Source organism: Vidua macroura, chromosome 25, assembly GCF_024509145.1.
Source record: "Vidua macroura isolate BioBank_ID:100142 chromosome 25, ASM2450914v1, whole genome shotgun sequence".
Classification (NCBI taxonomy): Eukaryota; Metazoa; Chordata; class Aves; order Passeriformes; family Viduidae; genus Vidua; species Vidua macroura.
In genome coordinates, this window is record NC_071595.1 from 2,480,647 (window position 1) to 2,500,963 (window position 20,317).

A 20,317-nucleotide genomic window follows, 5' to 3' on the forward strand; every position below is an offset into this window, starting at 1 on the left:
GGCCAGCTGTGCAGGATGGGTGTCACAGCTGTCCCCAGGGGTCACCCTGTCTGTGCCACCAGGCTGATGTCATCTGCAAACACAGGCTGGCGTGTTTTTGGTGGGCTTTGGTTAATATTTTGCAGAAGCCACTGTTGCCAAGTTTGTTAGCAGCCCCAGGGCTACTGCACATGGACAGAAATAACGGGGCAGTGACGTGGTTTCCGGCTGAAAAAAAACAAAACAAACCCATAAATCCATTTTCCCAGGAATGAAGCTGGGCTGCAGTGTCCTCCTCACCCCACAACAAGGGACAAGTGCTCTCCTGTGGCTGCAAAAACCCAAAGACTGCTTGTCTGAGGGACGCAGAGACGTCTTAGACAGAACATGGCTGAAACATGAAGCAAATATCCCCATGGTGCTTGCAGAAAAGGGGGATGAGGCAGCAGACACGGGACAGGCATGGAGCAGGTCAGGTCGCTGACTCTCCAGACTTTAAACACACCCAGCCATACCAGGAACTCGATTTTTATTCCTCCAGGACCCGCGTTCAGCTGAACAGACCCACCCCAGGAGCAAACACTGCGGCTGGGGCTGGGCTGGGCCATCCCCAGGCAGCCCTACTCTCCTCTTCCCCATTCTCAGGTTACTTTTTATTCCTCTCCGGGTTCTCTGGGATTTTTCCTTCCTCCCCCCATGGATGCTGCCCACCTGGATTCCCCCTGCCCTGCCCTGCTGAGGCAGGACCTGGCTGGTTCTTCCCTGCAGTGCCTTTTAGGATGCTGTAAAACACGAGGCAGTGGTGCTGTCTGATTTTTCTATTTGGCATCACGTCTGATGGTGACAGAAACAGGGAGAGGGGCACAGAGGGTGTGGGCAAGGTGGAGAACGGGCCGAGAAAACCACAAAGCAGCCTGGGTGAGTGCAGGAGCTGCAGCCTGGCTGGGACCTCATTGCTCTCCACAACTCCCTGAAGGGAGGTGCAGACAGGTGGGGTCGGTCTCTTCCACCGGGCAGCGCTGACAGAACAAGAGGACACAGCCTCAAGCTACGTCAGAGAAGGTACAGGTTGGACATTAGGAAAAAAAAAATTCAGAAAGAATAATAAAGTTCTGGAATTGTTTTCCCAGGGAGGTGGTGGAATCACCATCTCTGGATGTGTTTAAAAAAAGACTGGACATGGCACTTGGTGCTGTAGTCTAGTTGAGGTGTTAGGGCATGGGTTGGACTTGATGATCTTAGAGGTCTCTTCCAAGCTCATTATTCCGTGATTCAAGAAGGACGGGCTGAGGGCAGTGCGGATCTGCCGGGCTCCGTGCAGAGGGGAGCTGCGGGGATGCTCCGAGGGGAGCTGAAAGGGGATAACCGAGCTGGGTGTTCCCCCATGCCGCACACGCTGCTCGCAGGGAGCTCGGAGCCACGCAGGGTTTGGATGTCCCGTACGCTGGGCGCCAATCTGCGGGGAACGCTGGGCTCCGGGACGGTTTGGACGGGTGGTGATGAAAGATCTCTGAAATCAGGTCTTTAGAAAATGGGGTTTAATATAAAGGGTGAAGGGCCCTGCTTGGAGTTGCTAGCTGCAACTCGTGGCAGGCCCAGGGAGAGGAGGGAGAGAGGGCGCCAGGTGAGGGTCCCAAGAGGAAGTTCCAAGAGAGCGTCCGGTCCCTCAGGGTGAAAAATGCCAATCACTTGGTTTTTAAAATTTTTAAAGTTTAATAATAATAAAATTGTTATAAAAATAGTAATACAATTAGAGTAATAAAAATGTAGAGTTAGGACAATTACAAGACAATAAAAAGCAAAGAATTACGGATGTCCAGATGCTCTTAAGCCACGACAAGCATGCCTTGTGAACAAAGGAATAACCTTAAAAGCAACAGCCTGTTGCACATGCAAAACACTTCATGATTATGCATATATTTTATTTAAAACAAGAAATTCATACGGTACTTGTCAAAAAGTTTCTGTTAATCCCCAGGTGCCTTTGAGTCTAAGTCAGGCTTGAAGAAGTTCGTTTCTGTTGATAAGGAAAACCATAAATTCCTCTTCTCTGGAAAATTTAGGGGTTTCTGTAATTGTTATCTCTGTGTGAAGAATTCCTTGATTATCTTCTCCTTTTCTAATAAAAAGAATATCTCACACACATAGTTTCTATTTTAACTACTAACACTTAATTTTGATTACAAAACTACATTTACTATTATTATTAAAATGTTAATACAGCATAACTTTCAGCATAATACATATAGTAAATATCTGTGTAGAGCCATATAATATGCATTTTTCACACTCGGCCACACCTTATCAGGGGCTTCAAGGCGGGCTGGAACAGGACTTGGGCCAATGGGGTTACAGGTACCTGATACTTCAGGGGAGGGTTACAGGTGTGGGATGAACCATGCACTGGGGGGTGAGACACAGCATTCCATTGGACCTTTGGGTTTATCTGTAGGTAAAGGGCATTGTTTAATCAGAAGGGGGGATTGCTTTCAATTTGGCTGTACTATTGTTTTCGAGTTGTTCAGTAATTAAGGTTTGGTATCTCAAATCTTGTTCTCATCTCAGTATCTGTATTTTCTAACTCTTTTGCCAGGCCCATCATATCTATAGGGCTTTCCTGTTTCCTCTTCCCCAAGAGTCCCGCAGCGGGAGCCGGGGAGCCGCGCTAGGTGTCAGCAGAGCCCCGCCGCCGGCTCGGGCCGAGCCGTGACCATCTTTGGTAGCGCAGCCGGGCAGGAAGCGGCGGCCGGGGCTTCTCCTCCTCCTCCTCCCCAGGCTGACAACGTGTCCCAGCCATTAGTGTCCCGTTCCTCACCGGGACACTGTCCCAGCCATTACCGGACAGTGTCCCGTTCCTCCCGCGGACAGTGTCCCAGTCCTCACCGGACAGTGTTCCATTCCTTCCCGGGATAGTTTCCCGTTTCTTCCCGGGACAGTGTCCCAGTCCTGCCCGGAAAGTGTCCCGTTCCTCCACCGCTCAGCGTCCCACAGGACCTTTCTCCCACCCTGCCCCCACCAGGCTCAGAGGGGCCTTGACCTCCGCCCCCGCGGTTGCAGCCAGGTTTCGGGGGGACCCGGTGATCCCTTCGGCCTCCTCCCAACCCCAACAGAGCCCACCCCCCCCCAAACAAACCCTATCGCTGCAGGAGAGGGACAGACCCCTCCCCAAGGGGGTCTCCTCCCCCCTAACCCCACCCTGGCGGCATCTCAAGACCCCAACCTTCAGCCTTGCCCCTCTCCCAGAGGCTTCATCCCAAAGCACCCCTAATCCTTTCGGGGGTCCCAAACCTCCTGAGGACCCCACTACCCCGACAGCCCACCCCGCGGGGTCCCAGCTGGCCCTGCAGGGGCTCTCGAACCCCCCCAGCCCCTCTGTGTGACCCCGCGCGGGTCCCGGAGCCCCCCCAGCCCCTCCGGGGGTCCCGAACCCCCCGGGGGTCCCGGGCCCCATCCGGCCCCCTTGGCCCCGCCCACATATTAGACCCCGCCCATGACACCGCCCATCGCAGGCACAGGCCACGCCTTCCATTCCACCCGCCAATCGCAGAGCGGCATCCGCCCCGAAGCTCCGCCCCTTCACCACGCCCCTCATCCACCCTGACCACGCCTCCACCGCCGTCCGCCAATCGCGCGGCGGCTGTCCCGAAGCCCCGCCCCTCACCGCGCCGCGCGCGCCGTGCGCACATCCGGCGCGCGGGGCGGGGGCCGGAAGCGGCGGGCGCGGCGGGGCTGGGCGGCGCCGGGAGCGGCGGAGCGGGAGCGGCGCGGGGTGAGCGGCACCGGCACCGGGCACGGCCGGGCACGGGGATCCGAGCGTGGGAGAGAGCGGCACCGGCACCGGGCTCGGCCGGGCACGGGGATCCGAGCGTGGGAGGGAGCGGCACAGGCACCGGGCTCGGCCGGGCACGGGGATCCGAGCGTGGGAGGGAGCGGCACCGGCACCGGGCCCGGCCGCGGCCGGGGATCCGACAGTAGGAGGGAGCGGCACCGGGCTCGGCACCGGGCACGGCCGGGGCCGGGGATCCGAGGGTGGGAGGGAGCGGCACCGGCACCGGGCACGGCCGCGGCTGAACGCGGATCGGCACCGGGACACGGCCAGATCTGGGGGCGGTACCGGCGAGAGTGAGCGGGCATCGGGATCAGGACCGGACACGGGCCAGCCCCGGGGGCAGTACCGGCGAGCCGTGAGCGGGGACCGGGCACCGAAGGACCCCCGGGCCGGTGGCGCAGAGCGGGGGGATCCCGGGCCGGGAGGCGGGAGAAGCCCCGGCCCGGTTGAGGGGGTAGATCCCCTAAAGGCGTTGTTTTGGGGCTAATGTGGACAGAACGGTGCGAACGCCCCCGCGGGGCTCTCACCGGAGCGCGGGGCTCGGTTACCGGGGCTGCACCGACTCACCGGGACAGGCCGGGGCTGCCAGCTGGCTCATCCGGCTTTTCCCCGCTGTGCCGCAGCCTGGAGCGAAGATTTTTGTGCTCCACACCCCGGGCACCGTCTCCATCTCCCGGGGGTGGTTCCCGTCCTCAGCCTGTTGCTGGTTCCTCCTCGGCGTTCTGCGGGTGCTTAGGATGGGATAAATGTGTGGTTCCATCGGATTTTGTGATAGCCAAGTGGGAAAATATTAATTTCAGGGGTTGTTCTGCACGTCGGGTTCTGGAATCCCCCCAGATGCCCTGAAAAACCAGGAATCCGTGGGGTCAGGACACTGCTGTGTGTGCCCGTTCTCTTCCAGAGGCCAGCCTTGTGTCCCTGGAATATTGCTGAGCTCTCTGAAAGCCAAAAATACCCCCAATTATTCATGCAGAAAGTTCAGCCAAGCGGCCCGCGCTGGAGCAGGCACAGGAGGGATGCTGAGCAGCTTCCATGCTCAGAATTCCTGATCTGGAGCTCGCTGCTGCATCCAGCCTAGCTCAGATCCCAGATCCTTGGTTACCTCGCTGCTGGATCCATCTCCCTGACAGGGAAGGGAAGTGAGAGGAGTGTGGCAACTGAGGCTGGCAGGCACAAACCTCCTAATTCACATAACTGTGCTGAAAAGGGAGCCTTTGCTCCAGTACCGAGCTTTAACCCCCTCTTAACCTGCGAGTAAAACACTAATTAACATTTTTAATGGCTTCAGGAGGATCTGTTGTATGGGAAAGCTGGAACAGGGGCCAGATGGATTTTTTTTTTTTTTTAAAGGACTCTTGGCTTTCTAAATAAAGTGGATCTGAAATAGCAGGAGCAGCCAGCACGGATTCTGGCGCAATGTCAGCAAGTATTGTTGGACTATAAACAGCTGAGGTCTCTGTCCTGGCAGCTGCTGGGACCAGCAATAGCTGTCTTGTGTTCATGGCTGCTCCTGACCACTGGCTAAATTCAGGCATTTGACTCCTGCCTTCCTTCAAACCATTCCTGCCTTGAGGAGCTGAACTGTTTAAAAAAAAAAAAAAAATTATTTTCTTTGGGCTTTTGGCAGATATAAATGTTGGAAATCATCTGGTAGCTGATCCCCTGAGATATTCCAGTGTCAGCTCAGAAATAAACTGTGGTATGTTCCTAATTTAGTTGTCCCATCTTTATTTCTTTTGCCTGTAGAAACAGGAAGTAGCTGATGCAAATTCCGTGGTGCTGACAGCAGTGTGTCGGGCTCGGTGTGAGCAGAAGCGTAGGTTTGACTTGCTTTGGCTATAAAACCAGCATTTGTGTCTTCCAGAATGTCTAAGAAAGGACTCAGGTTAGCGTGCTGTCTCAGGCAAGCAAATCATTTAATTTTTGGTGGGTTTTCTGAGAATTTGCTCACTCTGAGGCTGGGACAGACCAGCTCCTTGATGTTCCCCAAACAGGAAGCTGCTCTTGCTGTGATGTTCAGGGTTTGGGGTAAACTGATGTTTTCACCAATAAAATCCCTTCCTTTTATTGCTCTGCTCAGCCTGTTCGTGGCACAGCGTGTCCAGAGCCCTGTTCCCAGGCTGTGATGGGAATAAAGGGCAGTTGATAGATGAACAAATGTGCTGTGAAAAAAGGAATGGCCCTTCTGGCCCTGGGTGAAGCTGTGTTTGCTGCTTCCGCTCCACTGCTAATTGAAGTTCAATTGAATCTGAACAAGATTTAAATCCTGTGTTGTGGTCCTGGAAGGGAGAGCTGCATCTCCAACCCTGCACAGGGAGCTGGAAAAGTCTCCCTCATCCCTCTGGAGCACAGGGTGGTGTACAGAGCAGAAATTACTCCAGGATGATCTGTAGAACAAAAAAAAAAAAAAAAGCCTCCTGGATGGTCTGTGTGTCTCATCTTCCTCTTCAGAGAAGGGAAATGACATCTGATTGTTTGCACTGAGACCTGTGAAGTCGATCTGTCACTTTCTGTCGAATTATTTTACATTCTAACAGGCCAGTAGCCAAAACACTGTCTAGGTGCAGTCCGGTCCGCCTTGTTGTTGTTTTTATTTTCCTTGCTGAATGTTAATCTCTGGGTTGCAATCTCTGATTTACTTACAGCTCAATCTTTTTATTTCACACCCTATGGGTATCCAGGCAGCAGAAATAGCTGCATCCACGGGGCAAAGAGCACAGGGAGGGTGAGTCAAGAGGAGGGCCCTGAGATCCAGGACTTTGGGTTGCCTGCACTTAGCTCTCATTTTGCTGCCAATTTACCGACTGACTTATCTTTTAAGTTGCCCTAATGCCACCCATTAAAAGGAAATTAAAATGAGTTCACCATCTGCCTGACAGCAGCAGGTTTGCAGAGCTGCTGTGGAGCACTGGGAGTCGATGGCTCAGGGAAAACAAGGCAGGACTTGTCAAATGGCAGCGAGAGGGAGGAATGCAAGTCCCAAGGACGGCACTCGGTGATTCTGGGACGTTGATCCCACCCAGAGCTCAGGGGATGTGCTCCCCGCAGCAGCTTCCTTTGCTGCTGGGGGTCGGAAGCAGCTTTCCATCTGGGCTTTCTGCTCGGTAATCCCGATCCGAGCTGCAGTTTGCCACCGGGTAACGGGGCTGATCAGATTAGAGCCTCGCCTGGAATGCGCCGGGGATCAGCGCTGCGGAACAGGCGGCTCTGTGCGCCCGCTGTCCTTTCCCTGTGCCACATCCCTCTCCGAGCATGGCACAGCCACCCTAACAGGTGGCTCTTTTGGGGGCAGAGCCCACACTTTGTGAGCGAGCTGGCAGCGGGGGCGGCAGAGCCAGCGCGGCTCGCTCCTGGCTGCGCTCCCACGGGAAGCCGCGGACGGAGGAGCTGCGGTCGGGCTTTCTGCCTGGCTCAGAATTAAAGAAGCAGAGCTGATCGTTACTCTGATGACAGGGGGGGACTGCCGCGGAGTTTCAGCTTCTCTGGACTCTTGTTTTGTGTGGGTATCTGGAAGCCATCCAGCCGCTCTGTCGGGTTTTGTGCACAGTCTGTCCCCGGGCTCAGCGCGGACGGGAGGAAACCGCTTCTCTTCCTCCTGGAAGGGGGGTGGCCTCTCCCCTGCCCCCCTTCAGCCTGTCCTGCTGCAAGCAGGCAGAAAAGGGGTGAAAAAAGGCCTTGTTTGTCTTGTGACATCAGTGCTGGGCTCCTGACTAATGCTGGACCTGCCCCACATCCTCTGGAAATGAGGTGAGAACGTGCACTTTGAAGCAGCAGGGCTGAGAGGGCTTGTGAACAAAAGCAAAACTCGAGTGAGAACTTGAGGTTTCCTCTCAGAGGGGATCCAGTGTCAGTTCAGCTGAGTAAACCCTGCCTTCCTCCCGGAGCATTCTAGGGGATGTTTTGGGACTGACCCCCTCCTCCAGGCAGGGGTTTGAGGTTCTGCAGGCTGCAGCAACCCCTTCAGAAGGAAGCTGTGTCCAGGCCACCATCGTGATTCATGCTGTAAAATCTTTTGATGAGTGGTGATAAGATAAAAATGCCCTTGGTGACTTTGCTGCTCCCTCCCTGCATTCCCTGGGCATTACTCTGCTGGGAGCATGACCTGTCTTGTTGCTTGGTGCAAAGCAGTAATTAATGGAAAGTTTGTGTGACTTTTAAGACTTTTTCCAGATGACATGCAGCAAATGGCTCGTGTGCCTGAGTCTCTTTCCTGTGCGGTGGCTGCAGAGGAGGTTCTGCAGACACCAGAGCTGCAGAGGAAGAACAGGGGCTGTTGTTGCAGAGGCAGCTCTGCCGCCTCAGCTCGTGCAGCTGCTCCCCTTGGCGTGTGCCAGGGTGGCTCAGGCTCTGTGCTGGAGCAGTGCTGAGCTTACAGATGCTCCTGGGAGCAATTCAGGACTCCAGGAGGTCCTTCCAGATGCATTTGGAGATTCAAACCCAGTTGTTTTCACCGGGAGTGTGTGAGCTCCCAGCAAAGCAGTTGAGCTGTGTGGTCACAGCTGGGACTTTGGCCAGGAGCTGACTGCAGCGAGAACCTGGTGTCACTGTGGTGTCACTGAGTGGTGTCACTATGAGGTTAGAAGGTGGAAGTTTTATGTCCTTACACATGTAAGGAGTGCTTAAAATGGAATAGAAACTATTAAGGAGTGAGTGTGACAACAGCAAGAGGCTGTTGTGTAACCCAGCTGTCTTTGCTAATGTGAGGGTGCACTGCTGGCCGTCCTCAGGGTGCAGAGCTGGGCAGGAACGATTCTCCTGGAACTGGTAGAGCTTGTACCAGACAGCCATAAACCCTCTGTGGCACCTGGGGATGGAGGTAATTGTCTCCTGTCTGTGCAGGTTGTGGACAAGCAGCAAACATGGAGAGGCTGGTGGAGCGGTTGGAGAAGGCTGTGGAGCGCCTGGAGACCGTGTGCCAAGGCCCTGGCATGTGTGGAGATGCCCCTGCCAAAGGTGAGGCCCAGGGCAGTGCCAGCAGCCGTGCAGAGCTGGCACAGGGCACACTCTGGGGCAGCTGGGAAGGGCAGGGGAAACTGGCTGGAGGGGGCTGCCCTGTGGAGATAAAAACTCTGTGGCTGCAGCACTTCCTTAGCTCCGGGCTCAGCCTCCTGCAGGTGGGAGGTGCAGCCCAGGGCTGTGGCAGCCTGTGGGGTGCTCCTGGTGATTCCTGTGCTCTGTTTTTTTCCACAGGAGTGGCTCAGTACGTGCAGGCTTTCGATGCCCTTCTGGCTGGGCCGGTGGCCGAGTACACCAAGATCAGCAGAGAAGTTGGTGGGGATGTGCAGAAGCACGTAAGGATTCCTTTTCCCCCTCTGCTCTGGAGGTGCTGCCTGTCCTTAGGGCTGGAAGGGCCAAATTTGCTGTCAGAGTCTGCATTCCTCTAGCACTGTATCCCAGGACCTTTATAATCCCTGAGGATTCAAAGCAGATGCCCAGATAACATCCAGGTTGCCACCTACACACTCAGGATGAATCAAACCTTCTCCTGGAAATCCTTAAGTGCCTGGCTGTGTACAGACCTTGGGGCAGGCCTTTAGGAGGCCTGAAAACTCCCCAGCCCTGAGCTGTGACACACTGGTGAGCTTCCTCTGGGGGTGACTTTCTCCAGGAATGTGCTTTGGGGTCGCCGTGGCTGGTTCCTCACTGGTGGGATGATTTGTTCATGTGGCACAAGGGAATCTCCCTCATGTTTGTGTCTGTCCTTAGGCTGAGATGGTCCATGCAGGCTTGATGAGCGAGAGGGCTCTTCTGGTGGTGGCATCTCAGCATCAGCAGCCAGCAGAGGTGAGTGTGGGGAAATCCCTGATCAGAAACCTCTGCCCTCGGGGTCAGGGGTGGCTGTGAGTGTTGGGGGAACCTGGGCTGTCACAGCTGGGCCAAAAGAGGAACTTGTGGTGGACTGGGAACACTTGCTGAAGGCGTGAACTGCTCTGGATGCTGCCCAGTACTGGGCAGAACCCTGGATGTTGGTTCTGGGAGCTGCAGAACTGGCGTTTCCCTGTTGTTACAGCAGCGACTGTTGTGGAGCTGTCAGAGCAGCCCGGGGCTGTCAGCTCGCAGCCTCTGTCTCCAGTTTCACCTGGCACCAGCTCTGCTCAATCAGTGCTCCCTGAGAACCTGCAGACAGGATCTTGTCTGAGCCAGGAGCCACCCTGGGATTTGTGTAGCTCCTGCTTTTCATTATGTGATGCTCAGAGACTTTCAGGCATCAAACTCCTCCAGGAGCAGAGCAGACACTTGTATCTGCTGAATGGCCTCTGAATAATGGCTGGGCTTTTAGGATTGATTTGTCCTTAGCAGGTAATTTAACACTTTACCCTGGGCTGCTGCTTCTCAGCAGGATGTGTGGCTGAGAATCTGATCCTGAATGCATTGGCTTTTCCCTGCTGAGAACTGTTTTTCCCGAGCAACAGGATCCCACCTTGCTTTTCTTTGCAGTTATTATCTCGCTCAGTCGTGGCTTCTACTGTTACATTGTGGGAGCTGGATTTCTGTGCTCCTTTCCTATTCACTGCAAAATAGATCTGCATCTCTTTCCCCAAAATCAGCAGGGTTGCAGGGTTGTTATGGTCCACCAGGCTTGCTGGGGTGCAGCTCTGTGCAGCCTCTAGCCTGAGAATCTGCTTACAAATCCCACGGACACGTTATTTAAATAAAGGATTGTGAACAAAGAACAGCCCTAATCTAGGGTAGCTCTTTGTGCAGGTTGTCTGGCAGGAGTCTAATTCTGGAGCAGCCAGTTTAAAATGCAAAATGTGTGAACTCTCAGTGCTTGTGTTGAAGAATTTCCCCATCCTGTGACTGGAATGTGCTGCTGGGCTGGAGCTTCTGAAAGTGTGGCCTGGCCAGCGGTGCTTGGGACCTCTCAGTTTTCATCTAAACAGAGGAAAGAGCAGCAAAAGCAGAAGCTGAGGCTTTGGAAAGCAAGTTTTGTCCAAATTTGTCCCTCTCTGCTGCCACCAGCAGGAGACTCTCCGATGCTAAAGGATGGAAAAGTTGCCTCAGAGGCATCTCTGGAAACATGGAACTGGCTCTTTGCTGTGCTCTGACCCCAGAGCACTTCTGGCACTTCCAGTCAGCATTCCAAGGGAACAGCACACAGGAGCAAATTTTTACCATCCAAATACTAAAGGATTGACCTGAGAAATAACTGGAATCCTCAAATTTGGCTTGATGGGGGTGATCTTTGAGCTTGCTGGGACTCTGGCTGTGGGGCAGGCTGTAGGTGCCAAACCTGCCCAGCACCCCTTTCTCCGAGGGTTCGTGGAGGAGAGGGAAAATTTAACAAACTGTGTTGGAACAAAAGAACCCAGGAAAGGCAAATGCTATTTTTGTCCTCGTTACTAACAAGCTTTGTCAGTGTCTCCTGGATTGAACATGAGTCACAGTTCTTGGCGTTCTCCCACGGCGCCGATCCGATGGGAGCAATGACTTCAGCCCTGGAGGAGCTGGGCTGTGGGACCAAGCCTGGTTTGGAGAGGGCCAGGCCTGGACAGGAGCTGTAGCAATCACTGGTGCCAGTTGGAATCTTGTTCCAAGTCAGCACCACCTCAGCTGTGCAGCCGTTCCAGAGCCGTGCTGATTAATCTCCTTAATTGTTGCTGTCCCCGTGTGTCGTTGTGCAGAACGCGTTCTCAGAGCTTCTCAAGCCCATCTCGGAGCAGATCCAGGCCGTGCAGAATTTCAGGGAGAAGAACCGTGGCAGCAAACTGTTCAACCACTTATCAGCAGTCAGCGAGAGCATCCCAGCCCTGGGCTGGGTGGCCATGGTAAGGGGTTTGGTTCCAGTGGGAAGGGCTTTTCCTTGGGCTGCTGGGGAAAGTCTGGTGGGCTCTGGAGAGTCTCCCTGGTGGCTGCTCAGTGCCAACGTGTTCTTTCTGCTCTAGGCTCCAAAGCCTGGTCCTTATGTGAAGGAAATGACTGATGCTGCCATGTTTTACACCAACCGGATCCTCAAGGAGTACAAGGATGTGTAAGTTCACCTTTTCTCTCAGGGGTGGTGTTGAACTGCTGGGGCTGCTCCAGCATCCGCCCACAGCCACTTTCCTCGGCCTTTAATTCCTCCTCTTTATGTTCTCAGAGATAAGAAACAAGTGGACTGGGTCAAAGCTTACCTGAGCATCTGGACAGAGCTGCAGGCCTACATCAAAGAGTACCACACCACAGGGCTGACCTGGAGCAAAACAGTGAGTGCTGGCTCCAGCAGGGAGCCCCGGGGCGAGCCTGGGCTCCCCTCGGCAGGAACAGAGCCAGTGCGAGCGCTTTCCTCTTCCCTGCTCTTCCAGGGTCCTGTAGCCACAGCAGGGGCTAAAGCACCACCTGCCCCCCCGGCTGGGCTTGCACCCCCACCTCCAGGGCCTCCCCCTCCTCCTGCCCCCATGAGCTCCAGCACAGACGACTCAGCCTCACGCTCGGCGCTCTTCGCCCAGATCAACCGGGGAGAAGGGATCACCTCGGGTATGTCGGGGGCACAGGGAGGGAGGGAGGGACTGCTGTGCTGCTGCTTTTTGTGCTGCTGCTCCTTGTTTTCCTTCTGCCCCTCAATGCACCTGCTTAAAAAGTACATAAAAACCCACCTGGTCCCAGTCTGGGGCTGGCAGCCAGGGGCAGCGCTTTCCCAGGGACAAAGGGAGCGCTCCTGGGGGAGAATTGTCACGCTCACCTGGCAGGTGGAGCAAGGCATGAACTTCCAGCTGTAAATACCTGAGGCTGAGCCCTTTGGTTGCCTGCATCTTTCTGGTACAAAAAGTGCAATTTGGCAGGTGTTGTTTGCACAAATTTTTCCCTTTTTTGTGTTGCCTGGTGAGCACGTCAGTTCACGAGGCGCTGGGCTCGGGGCTTTTTCCAGCTGCAGAGTGGAAGAGCTGGCACACTCTGGTTCTGTGGTTCACGTTGTGTTCTTGTCAATATTGCACCAGCATTTCCTGCTTCCTCTTTCTCTTCCTGTCAGTCACGCTTGGGCTCAACTTAGCCCCAGTCTCAGGAGTTTGTGTTTTCACAAGTGTTATCTTGACTGGTGTAACCACTGATGTCTGGTGTTTGTGGAGCTGCATTCCTGGAGGGAGCTGGCTCTCAGGTTTGCCTTCTCTTGCAGGCTTAAGGCACGTCTCAGATGACATGAAAACCCACAAGAATCCAGCCCTGAAGAACCAAGGGGGCCCCGTGAGAAGCGGCCCCAAACCTTTCACTGCTCCCAAACCAGCCTGTAATGCTAATCCCTCCCTGAAGGCACCTCCATTGCTAGAATTAGAAGGCAAAAAGTGGAGAGTGGTGAGTGCCTGGTGCTGGCAGGAGTGGGTTTGGAGGGATGGGAGCTTTGGAGAAGCAAAGGGGGCTTTTCTGGAGAACTTTCTCCTAAGAGGCACCAGCCTGAAGGCACGTGTTTGTTTTTAAAGGGATTTTAATGGATTAATTGCTCTGCATTTAGAAAATGAAGTGTTTCCTCTGCCTTTTCAGGAAAACCAGGAGAATGCCACTAACCTGGTCATCAGTGACACAGAGTTGAAGCAGGTAGCATATGTTTTCAAGTGCACAAACAGTACACTCCAAATCAAAGGCAAGATCAACTCCATCACCCTTGGTGAGTGGGGAGAGCTCTGAAAGCTGCTCCTGCCTGCTGGTGTGTGTGCAGGAGCTGGAGCATCCAAAATCTCTGTGCCCTGATCTGCTTTTCTTTGCAGATAACTGCAAGAAGCTGGGTCTGGTGTTTGATGACGTGGTGGGCATTGTAGAGATCATCAACAGCAGGGATGTTAAAGTCCAGGTGAGTGACCTGTTCTCCCTCCTGGCTCTGGAGCAGTTGTATTCCAGACCAGGAGTGTGCAGCTGTAGAGAATATCCATGAAACACCCTTGGGAAAGGGCTGAAATTTTTGTCTTTGAGCTGTTTCAGGGTTTGGGTAAGAGCTGAGGCTCTTGAGAGGTAGAAAGCACATTTGGCTGCCAAAGCAGGAGGCCAGCAGTAGGATTTATTCCAGTTCAGTTTGGGCATCTAATTTGGGATGGTCATTTTGCCCAATGCTGGCTCAAGTTCTGCTCTAAAGAGGTCAGAACATGAAATTGGGGAAAACTGCAAACAAAAACTTTGGATTTTTGCTAAAGGTGGGAATATTTGAATCCTGTGCGATTGTCACAGGGAGGGCTTGGAGTCAAACCTCTTGCCTCGAAAGAAAACACACCAAAAAATGCTGTGGCTGTCCAGTTTAACCTAATTCTGCTCTGGCCTTGCCAGGTCATGGGTAAAGTGCCAACGATTTCCATCAACAAGACAGATGGGTGCCACGTGTACCTGAGCAAGAGCTCCCTCGACTGCGAGATCGTCAGTGCCAAGTCCTCAGAGATGAACGTGCTCATCCCCACCGAGGGGGGAGACTTTGTAAGTGCTGCTTTGGAATCCCCCTGCAGCCCTGGTGGGGCTGGGGGATATTGGAGCTGTGTCTTGATAAAGCCCTGCAGGGAGCATTGGTTACAGTGGGGCAAAGTTTGTAGAGTTTGGAGGTTGTGAATGATGATCTGATAAAAAAAAAAACATCTGTAAATAAGATTATTGCTGGTTTGTGAGAGCTGCTTCTTCCTCAGGATCTCTTGGGGGGCAGAACAGGCACCAGTGATGGTACAGGAGGTAACACAAGCTGAGAAAAGAAATGCCTGAAGCAGTGGGAGTGGTTACTAATGTCAGCCATAAACTGATTTTTGACAACAGTTTTCTGTTTTTACTCTCCAGACTGAATTCCCTGTCCCAGAACAGTTCAAGACAGTGTGGAACGGTCAGAAGTTGGTTACCACTGTGACAGAAATTGCTGGCTAAGCCGAAAAGCTCCAAGGCTCACGCCCTCCCCTGGCCCTGCTGTGGGACAAATCTGCTTTCAGATGATTCTCTTAGATTTCTTGTACCTTTCTGCTCTCAAACTGCTTCTCTTCTACCCGAGAGACACAGCTGCCTGCCATCACTGAGATTCCTCTGCCTGGGGCTTGGGGTAGGTGGCGGGTCAGTGGTTGTCCACCTCTCTCAGCAGGAAGGTGTATTTTTCTCTCCCCTTGTCCCATCTAACTGCACCAATCGATCAGTCTCGGTGAACTTCACAGCCAGTCCTGGCAGTTGGTTTCAGAGTGTTGTTTTCGTATTGCCTTTAAGCAAAACTGTTCATGTGAGAGGAGTGTTGTCCCCTTTTTAAGGAGTAACGGTGTCTGTCGGAGTCCACAGTACCCAGCCCTAGAGCAGCTGTCCTGGGAAGCTCCTGCAAGCTGCTCATTCCAGCTCTCTGGAGCAGCTGGTGCCATCACAGGACATGGGAACGGTTTTGTCGGACCAAAGGCTGAGGACCTGGGCCAATTCCACCCTGATTTCTCTTCCATCATTCCCACTAGCTCAGTGCATTCCTGATTGTGCCATGACAGGAGGCTTTCATTCCCCAGTGCCACAGGAAGGCTGCAGCGGTGTGGCCACCCAGCAGCCTGGCTGGTAGCTTGGAGCTGAGCACCTCTCATTCCATGAGCCCTCCACCTTCACAAGGGAACCTTTCCCCCAGGGCTTCCTTCCTGGAGCAGCTGAACTCAGGTTCAGTCTCCCAGGATGGTTTTTCTGAATCTGTGCCCTTCCCCAGAGGCAGGAGCTCCTCCATTCCAGGTCAGTAGTGCAGAGCTGTAAATACCCAAGTTGGATCAAGTCGGTTCATCACTCTCTTCCTCATCTGCAATCAGCCCCCACTGAATCCTCCCCCTTTTTCCCCTCTGTTGCTTGGCTCTTTATTTTGGTGGAAGCTCGTAGCCTCTGTTCCAGGGCCCTGGAGCAGAGTGATGGATCACACAGTACTGTACTGACCCATAAAGGGAGCTGCACGTGCTTTGACCTTCATTTTTCCAACGCCTCGGGTGGCATAAGCATATCTTAAATGCATTTCTTCTGTAAAGTGTCAATGTTCTTTTTCTCTAGTACAAAACTTACAAAAAAAAAAAAAAAAAGAAAAAATTATGCAATTTTTTTTTTATTTTGAAACTGTCCTGTGACTTGTACTTGTCTTCTCCTGAGGCTTGTGAAAAAACCTTTCTTATGTACTTAAGATTATACAGAAGATAGAATAAAGTTAATGCCAACTTGCTCATTACTGTGACTCTTGTCTCTTTTTGGGGGCACAGGGGAGCTCAGGCAGGACAAGGTGCCCCTCTCTGCCTCTGACCCTGCCTTGATTCCTTGGAATACTTCCCCAGAATTTCCTCAGCTCCCCTCCAAACACAGTCAGCAATTGTTCAAGCTTTTATTTAGTTGGTTAGATGGCAAGTTCCTTATTGATTTCAGTTGTACAAAAGAACACAAACCAAGCCATTAGTTGAAAACTGTTCAAGTTGTTAATACTGCTGAATTCCAAACCCCCCCCTTTTTTTTTTTTTTTTTTTTTCCCCAGAAACCCCTAAATTTGGCCTTTTCCCCCATCCTGAAGCATGGGCTGTAACATGATTCCCCTGCATACAGACATGAGAGTCTTGCTGATCCCTGCACTGGTGAGCTGGGTTAATACTGCCAGTGTGCCCTGCAGGAACAAGGGGTGGAGAACAGCTCGAGAACTGAGGTGGATTCACCAGGCTCTGGAGTGTGTCAGAGTCAGGGCAAGGCTCAGCCCAGATGGGAGTGGAATTCCACCCTGGCAAACCCCCTGAGCTAAACCCCACCCTGTTCCTCCTCCCCAAATCCCTGCAGGCTTGGATGCACCGACTGCTGTTGCACAGTGGCTGGTGTTAGTTACAGTGAAAAAACCTGCCCAGGGCTCCCAGGGGAGCTTCACTGGAGGAAGGGGAGGATGGTGCTGTCAAACCACTCTTCTGAGAAGTGCAGGTGATCCCCCTTCACCCCCAGGAACACCAACTTCCCTGCTTTGTCCATCTCCTGCAGCCCCAGGCGATCCTGTGGGGAGAAGGGGGAGATTCCACCTCTGCTCTTCTCCTCATGGAGGGGAAAAGGGATTCCAGGGGACTCTTGGAGCGAGGCTTGGAACAGGAGCAGAGCTCATGAAACACTGAGGGGCACCCTGAGCCAGGCAGGAACCTCCAGTGTCATTCCCTGGGTCCCAGCAGTGCCAGGAATGGCTGGAGGGAAATGTCCCCCCCAAACAAACAGCTCCTGGCAGGGGGAGGCAATGCCCCAGGAGTGACAGGAGCAGAGCTGTGGGACCCAGGGACAGTAAAGAGGGGACACAGCAGAAGCCCCCAGCCCCCAGAACTCACCTCTTTGTACAGCGAAGTCTCCTGCAGTGGGATGGTCTCCTTGGCTTGGCCACTTTTGTAAAACCCAAACCACTGCATAAAAATGGGTAAAAAATGAAGGAACAGCTGCTGAAGGGCTCCCAGGAGCCAAGCAGGCTTCCAGGGCAGTGTCAGGCCTGTGTTTGTGCCCAGCCTGCCCCTCTGCAACCTCCACTTCTGCCACCAAAGGACAAACCACAGACAAGGAAGCCCCAAATGCTGCCCTGCCTTCCACACCTCAGAGATTGGAGGGTCCACCATGGTATCGTTGAGGAATTTCACCATCACAAATTTTTTCAGAGCCATCAGGTTTTTCTTGTAGGTCTCATTGATGCCCTGGATGGAAGCAGGAGAACACATCCAAGCTACTGCAGAGCCCAGAGACAGGGAAACTCTTCAGCTTCAACCTTCCCAGGCTCCTGCTGTCCTGCCCACAGGTCAGCAGTGTCCTTACCCTCTCCTGATTGATGTCAGCCAGGAAAATGCTGTTTTTCCTGTAGTCCTCCTCCTTCAGCGGGTCGTGCCAATACTCTGCTTGGACCAAGCTGCAGAGGGGACAAACCAAGGCTCAGCCTGGAAAGGCAGAGCTGCCCCTGTGGGGGGATGAAAGGCAGAGCTGCTGGCCTGGGGGATGTACTCACTGCTCCTGCACAGCCTTTGTGTAGGCTCCCAGATCCAGGGTTTTTCGGATCCAGTCGCAGAGGTGGGAGCTCTCCCCAGGACAGCGTGGGAAGCCGTACACCCCTGGGCAGGACACAGCTCAGTCAGCCTAGCTGGGGCCCTGGATCCCTCCTGCTGCACAAGAACCACCCCTTGCACAGCAGGAGCAAGAGTTAGCCAGGTAATCAGGCAGCTTTTAGCCCTGTAAGCTCCTTAGACAGCCCTCCTGCCCCGGGAGCTGTGGCACAGATAAGGGATGGGGGGTGCTGGGTGCTCCCTACAAATCCTCCCTCTCCACTACAAACAACCTCCAGGAGCTGTTGGATTCTCAGGGCAGAGTATCTGAAATTCATTGCCAGCCACTCTTAACTCCACACTCCTTAATTCCTCTTCACAACTCCCTTTCCTTGGGGCTTTGGCCTTCCAGATGCTGATTGTAAAATACCCTTGTGTCCCAGAAGGTTCAGTTTCAGAAATTCCCCACAAAATCACTCATTCCAAGAGCTCCCAAGGTGTGTAAGAACCCTACCCAGGCAGTGATGCCAGATGCTGACAGAGGTCCCTTTCCACTGCCAATTAAGCAAGATCAAGGTAATTAAATCAGCAAACACTAATTGGGCCAAACACATCACCAGATCCAGACAGCAACAAAGGGACGATTTAATTGGTAAGAAAGTGCTCAGAGTTCAGGAAAGAGCCCCAAAAGGTGCCCAGGAGCTGTGACAGCTGCAGGGGACGCTACCTTGGTGCTGTCCCCCGATGGAGATCAGGTTGAGCATGGGAGGAGCAGGGCACCTCTGGGCCACAGCCCTCCTGTGGGGGAAGAGCAAGGAGCTGAGCAGAGCGTGCCCAGGCCACAGGAGCAGCTTCTGTGTGGGCTTGGGCACTTGTGCAACGTTTGCCAGGGGATTTAACCCTGCCTGGAAGAGCAGGAAAACACAACCTGCCCCTTGGAACCTTCAGGAATTGAGCACTTTGTGTCTGCTGAGCGCTTCTGAAGGGTCTTAAAGGACGAGCTGAAGGCAGCAGAGCCCCTGGAGCTGGGGCAGGAGGGCAGACTTACAGGAACTGGCCTCCCTGGGAGAAGCCCATGGCGTTGTAGCCTCCCTGGAGCCGAGGGTCCGTGGCCAGCTGGCTGCACACCTCCCTCACCTGGTCGTTGACGTTCATGAAGAAGCTGTTCTCCATGTCCTGGGGGGGCAGATCAGGATGGATCATTTGGACCTTGGCTGTGGCTGGTGCTGTTTTCAGCTCTACAAACAGATCACTGGCATTTGTGGTTTAGAAAGAGGACCTGAGCTTTCACAGGGACGGAAGTGAAATTCCAGTTCTGAGAACTCCCTTTACCTTCACTTCCCTTTCCCTTCCTGCTCTGCTTGGCAAAACTGTCTCACATGGGACACTGGCATTCCCCCAAACTCCTTCACAATTTGAATCTCTTCAGATTTTGTTCCTATAGATATAAAACTTAAAAATCAAACTTCTCTAGCACCCCAAAAATCACCTGCACTGCACATGATTATTGAAAGAAATTCCACAGGCCTACAAAAACCTGTCAAAACCCGTGAAGGTGCAGAAGTGTGTAATTTATTACACACTGGAATAAATAAATGTTTGCAAATCGAGAAGCATGGCCAGGGATGAAGCTTTGCCTCAGCACAGCATCCATCCCACGTACTACCTGCAGTGCTTAGAGTGTGCTAATCAGTGGATTTGCACATTAATCCAATTTAGGTCAGGGATTTGTTTTCCCCCAGTGCTTTTCTGCAGGCATTAGCTGGACTTTATCGGGTTCTACCTGTCAAAGCTGTTTACCTCACTGAGAAGAGAAAATGAGCAGGGAAGCACAGCAGGAATGCTCGTGGAATCCTGTTAAAACCACGGGCTGCAGTGTCAGCCCCACCCCTGCACGCAGACGCGCGGGTGACACCCGGCTCACCTGGATCAGGTTGCTCCCGATCCTGAGCGACAGGACGTAAATCCCCGGTATTTTTTTCTCCACCAGTTTTTGGATGTAGCCCATGCTCACCGGATTGCAGCAGCTGTCTCCTGCGAGAGGGAACACCGGGATGCGCCACCACGCCACGGCCGCGGGCCTCACCTCGCCTCCACAAACACACTGCGAGCCCCGCTGCCACGGGACCGGGAGGGAAAGCACCTCCCGGCTCCCGCGGAGACCGGCGCTCCGGAGGGGGACACCGGAGTGAGCGCCCCTCTGTCCTGCCCGGCCCCCAGCCAAGCCCCGCCGCCCCCGCGGCCGCTGGCGGAGGGTCCCGGCTCACCCATGCCGTGCCAGATCACCAGGGGCGTGGCGGCGGCCGCGGGGCCCAGGCACAGCCCCAGCAGCGCCAGCACCGGCACCGCCGCCCTGAGCGCCGCCATCTTGGTCCGTCACATGACCCGCCGGCTGCAAGGGGGCGTAACCTGGGGGCGTGACCAATCAGGGGCGTGGATCGCAAACTGGGCGTGGCTTACTGACGGGGGCGTGGCGCTCTCCCGGTACGCGGGTTCGAGCCCCGCCGATCCCGATCGCGCCCAGAAATCCCAAATCTGTCCCGCTCCGCCCGGGACACGCAGCCAGGAAAACCACGAGGCCGCTGCCTGCGCGTCGCCC

General features: G+C 54.0%; 2 protein-coding genes across 3 annotated transcripts; one reads left to right on the plus strand and one right to left on the minus strand.

Annotated features, from left to right (window-relative positions):
* The first annotated feature begins 3,702 nt into the window (after positions 1–3,702).
* Positions 3,703–15,911, plus strand: CAP1 (cyclase associated actin cytoskeleton regulatory protein 1). Of its 2 annotated transcripts, none has more exons than XM_053998916.1 (13): positions 3,703–3,748; positions 8,648–8,761; positions 8,999–9,099; positions 9,515–9,592; positions 11,434–11,577; positions 11,695–11,780; positions 11,889–11,994; positions 12,094–12,265; positions 12,903–13,078; positions 13,265–13,388; positions 13,489–13,571; positions 14,039–14,182; positions 14,531–15,911. In XM_053998916.1, the coding sequence occupies exons 2-13, from the start codon at positions 8,668–8,670 to the stop codon at positions 14,612–14,614; spliced, it is 1,392 nt and encodes a 463-aa protein (XP_053854891.1). In that variant the 5' UTR covers positions 3,703–3,748; positions 8,648–8,667; the 3' UTR covers positions 14,615–15,911. The 2 variants fall into 2 exon arrangements, with proteins under 2 accessions (XP_053854891.1, XP_053854892.1); XM_053998917.1 differs by lacking the exon at positions 3,703–3,748 and adding an exon at positions 6,217–7,555.
* On the minus strand, positions 15,714–20,102 carry PPT1 (palmitoyl-protein thioesterase 1). Its single transcript, XM_053998933.1, has 9 exons — positions 19,986–20,102; positions 19,643–19,752; positions 18,767–18,894; positions 18,446–18,516; positions 17,685–17,787; positions 17,498–17,588; positions 17,281–17,379; positions 17,026–17,097; positions 15,714–16,705 (listed from the first exon to the last, which is right to left on the minus strand). Exons 1-9 carry the CDS (start codon positions 20,083–20,085, stop codon positions 16,583–16,585), a joined length of 897 nt encoding a protein of 298 aa, XP_053854908.1. The 5' UTR covers positions 20,086–20,102; the 3' UTR covers positions 15,714–16,582.
* Positions 20,103–20,317: the final 215 nt, after the last annotated feature.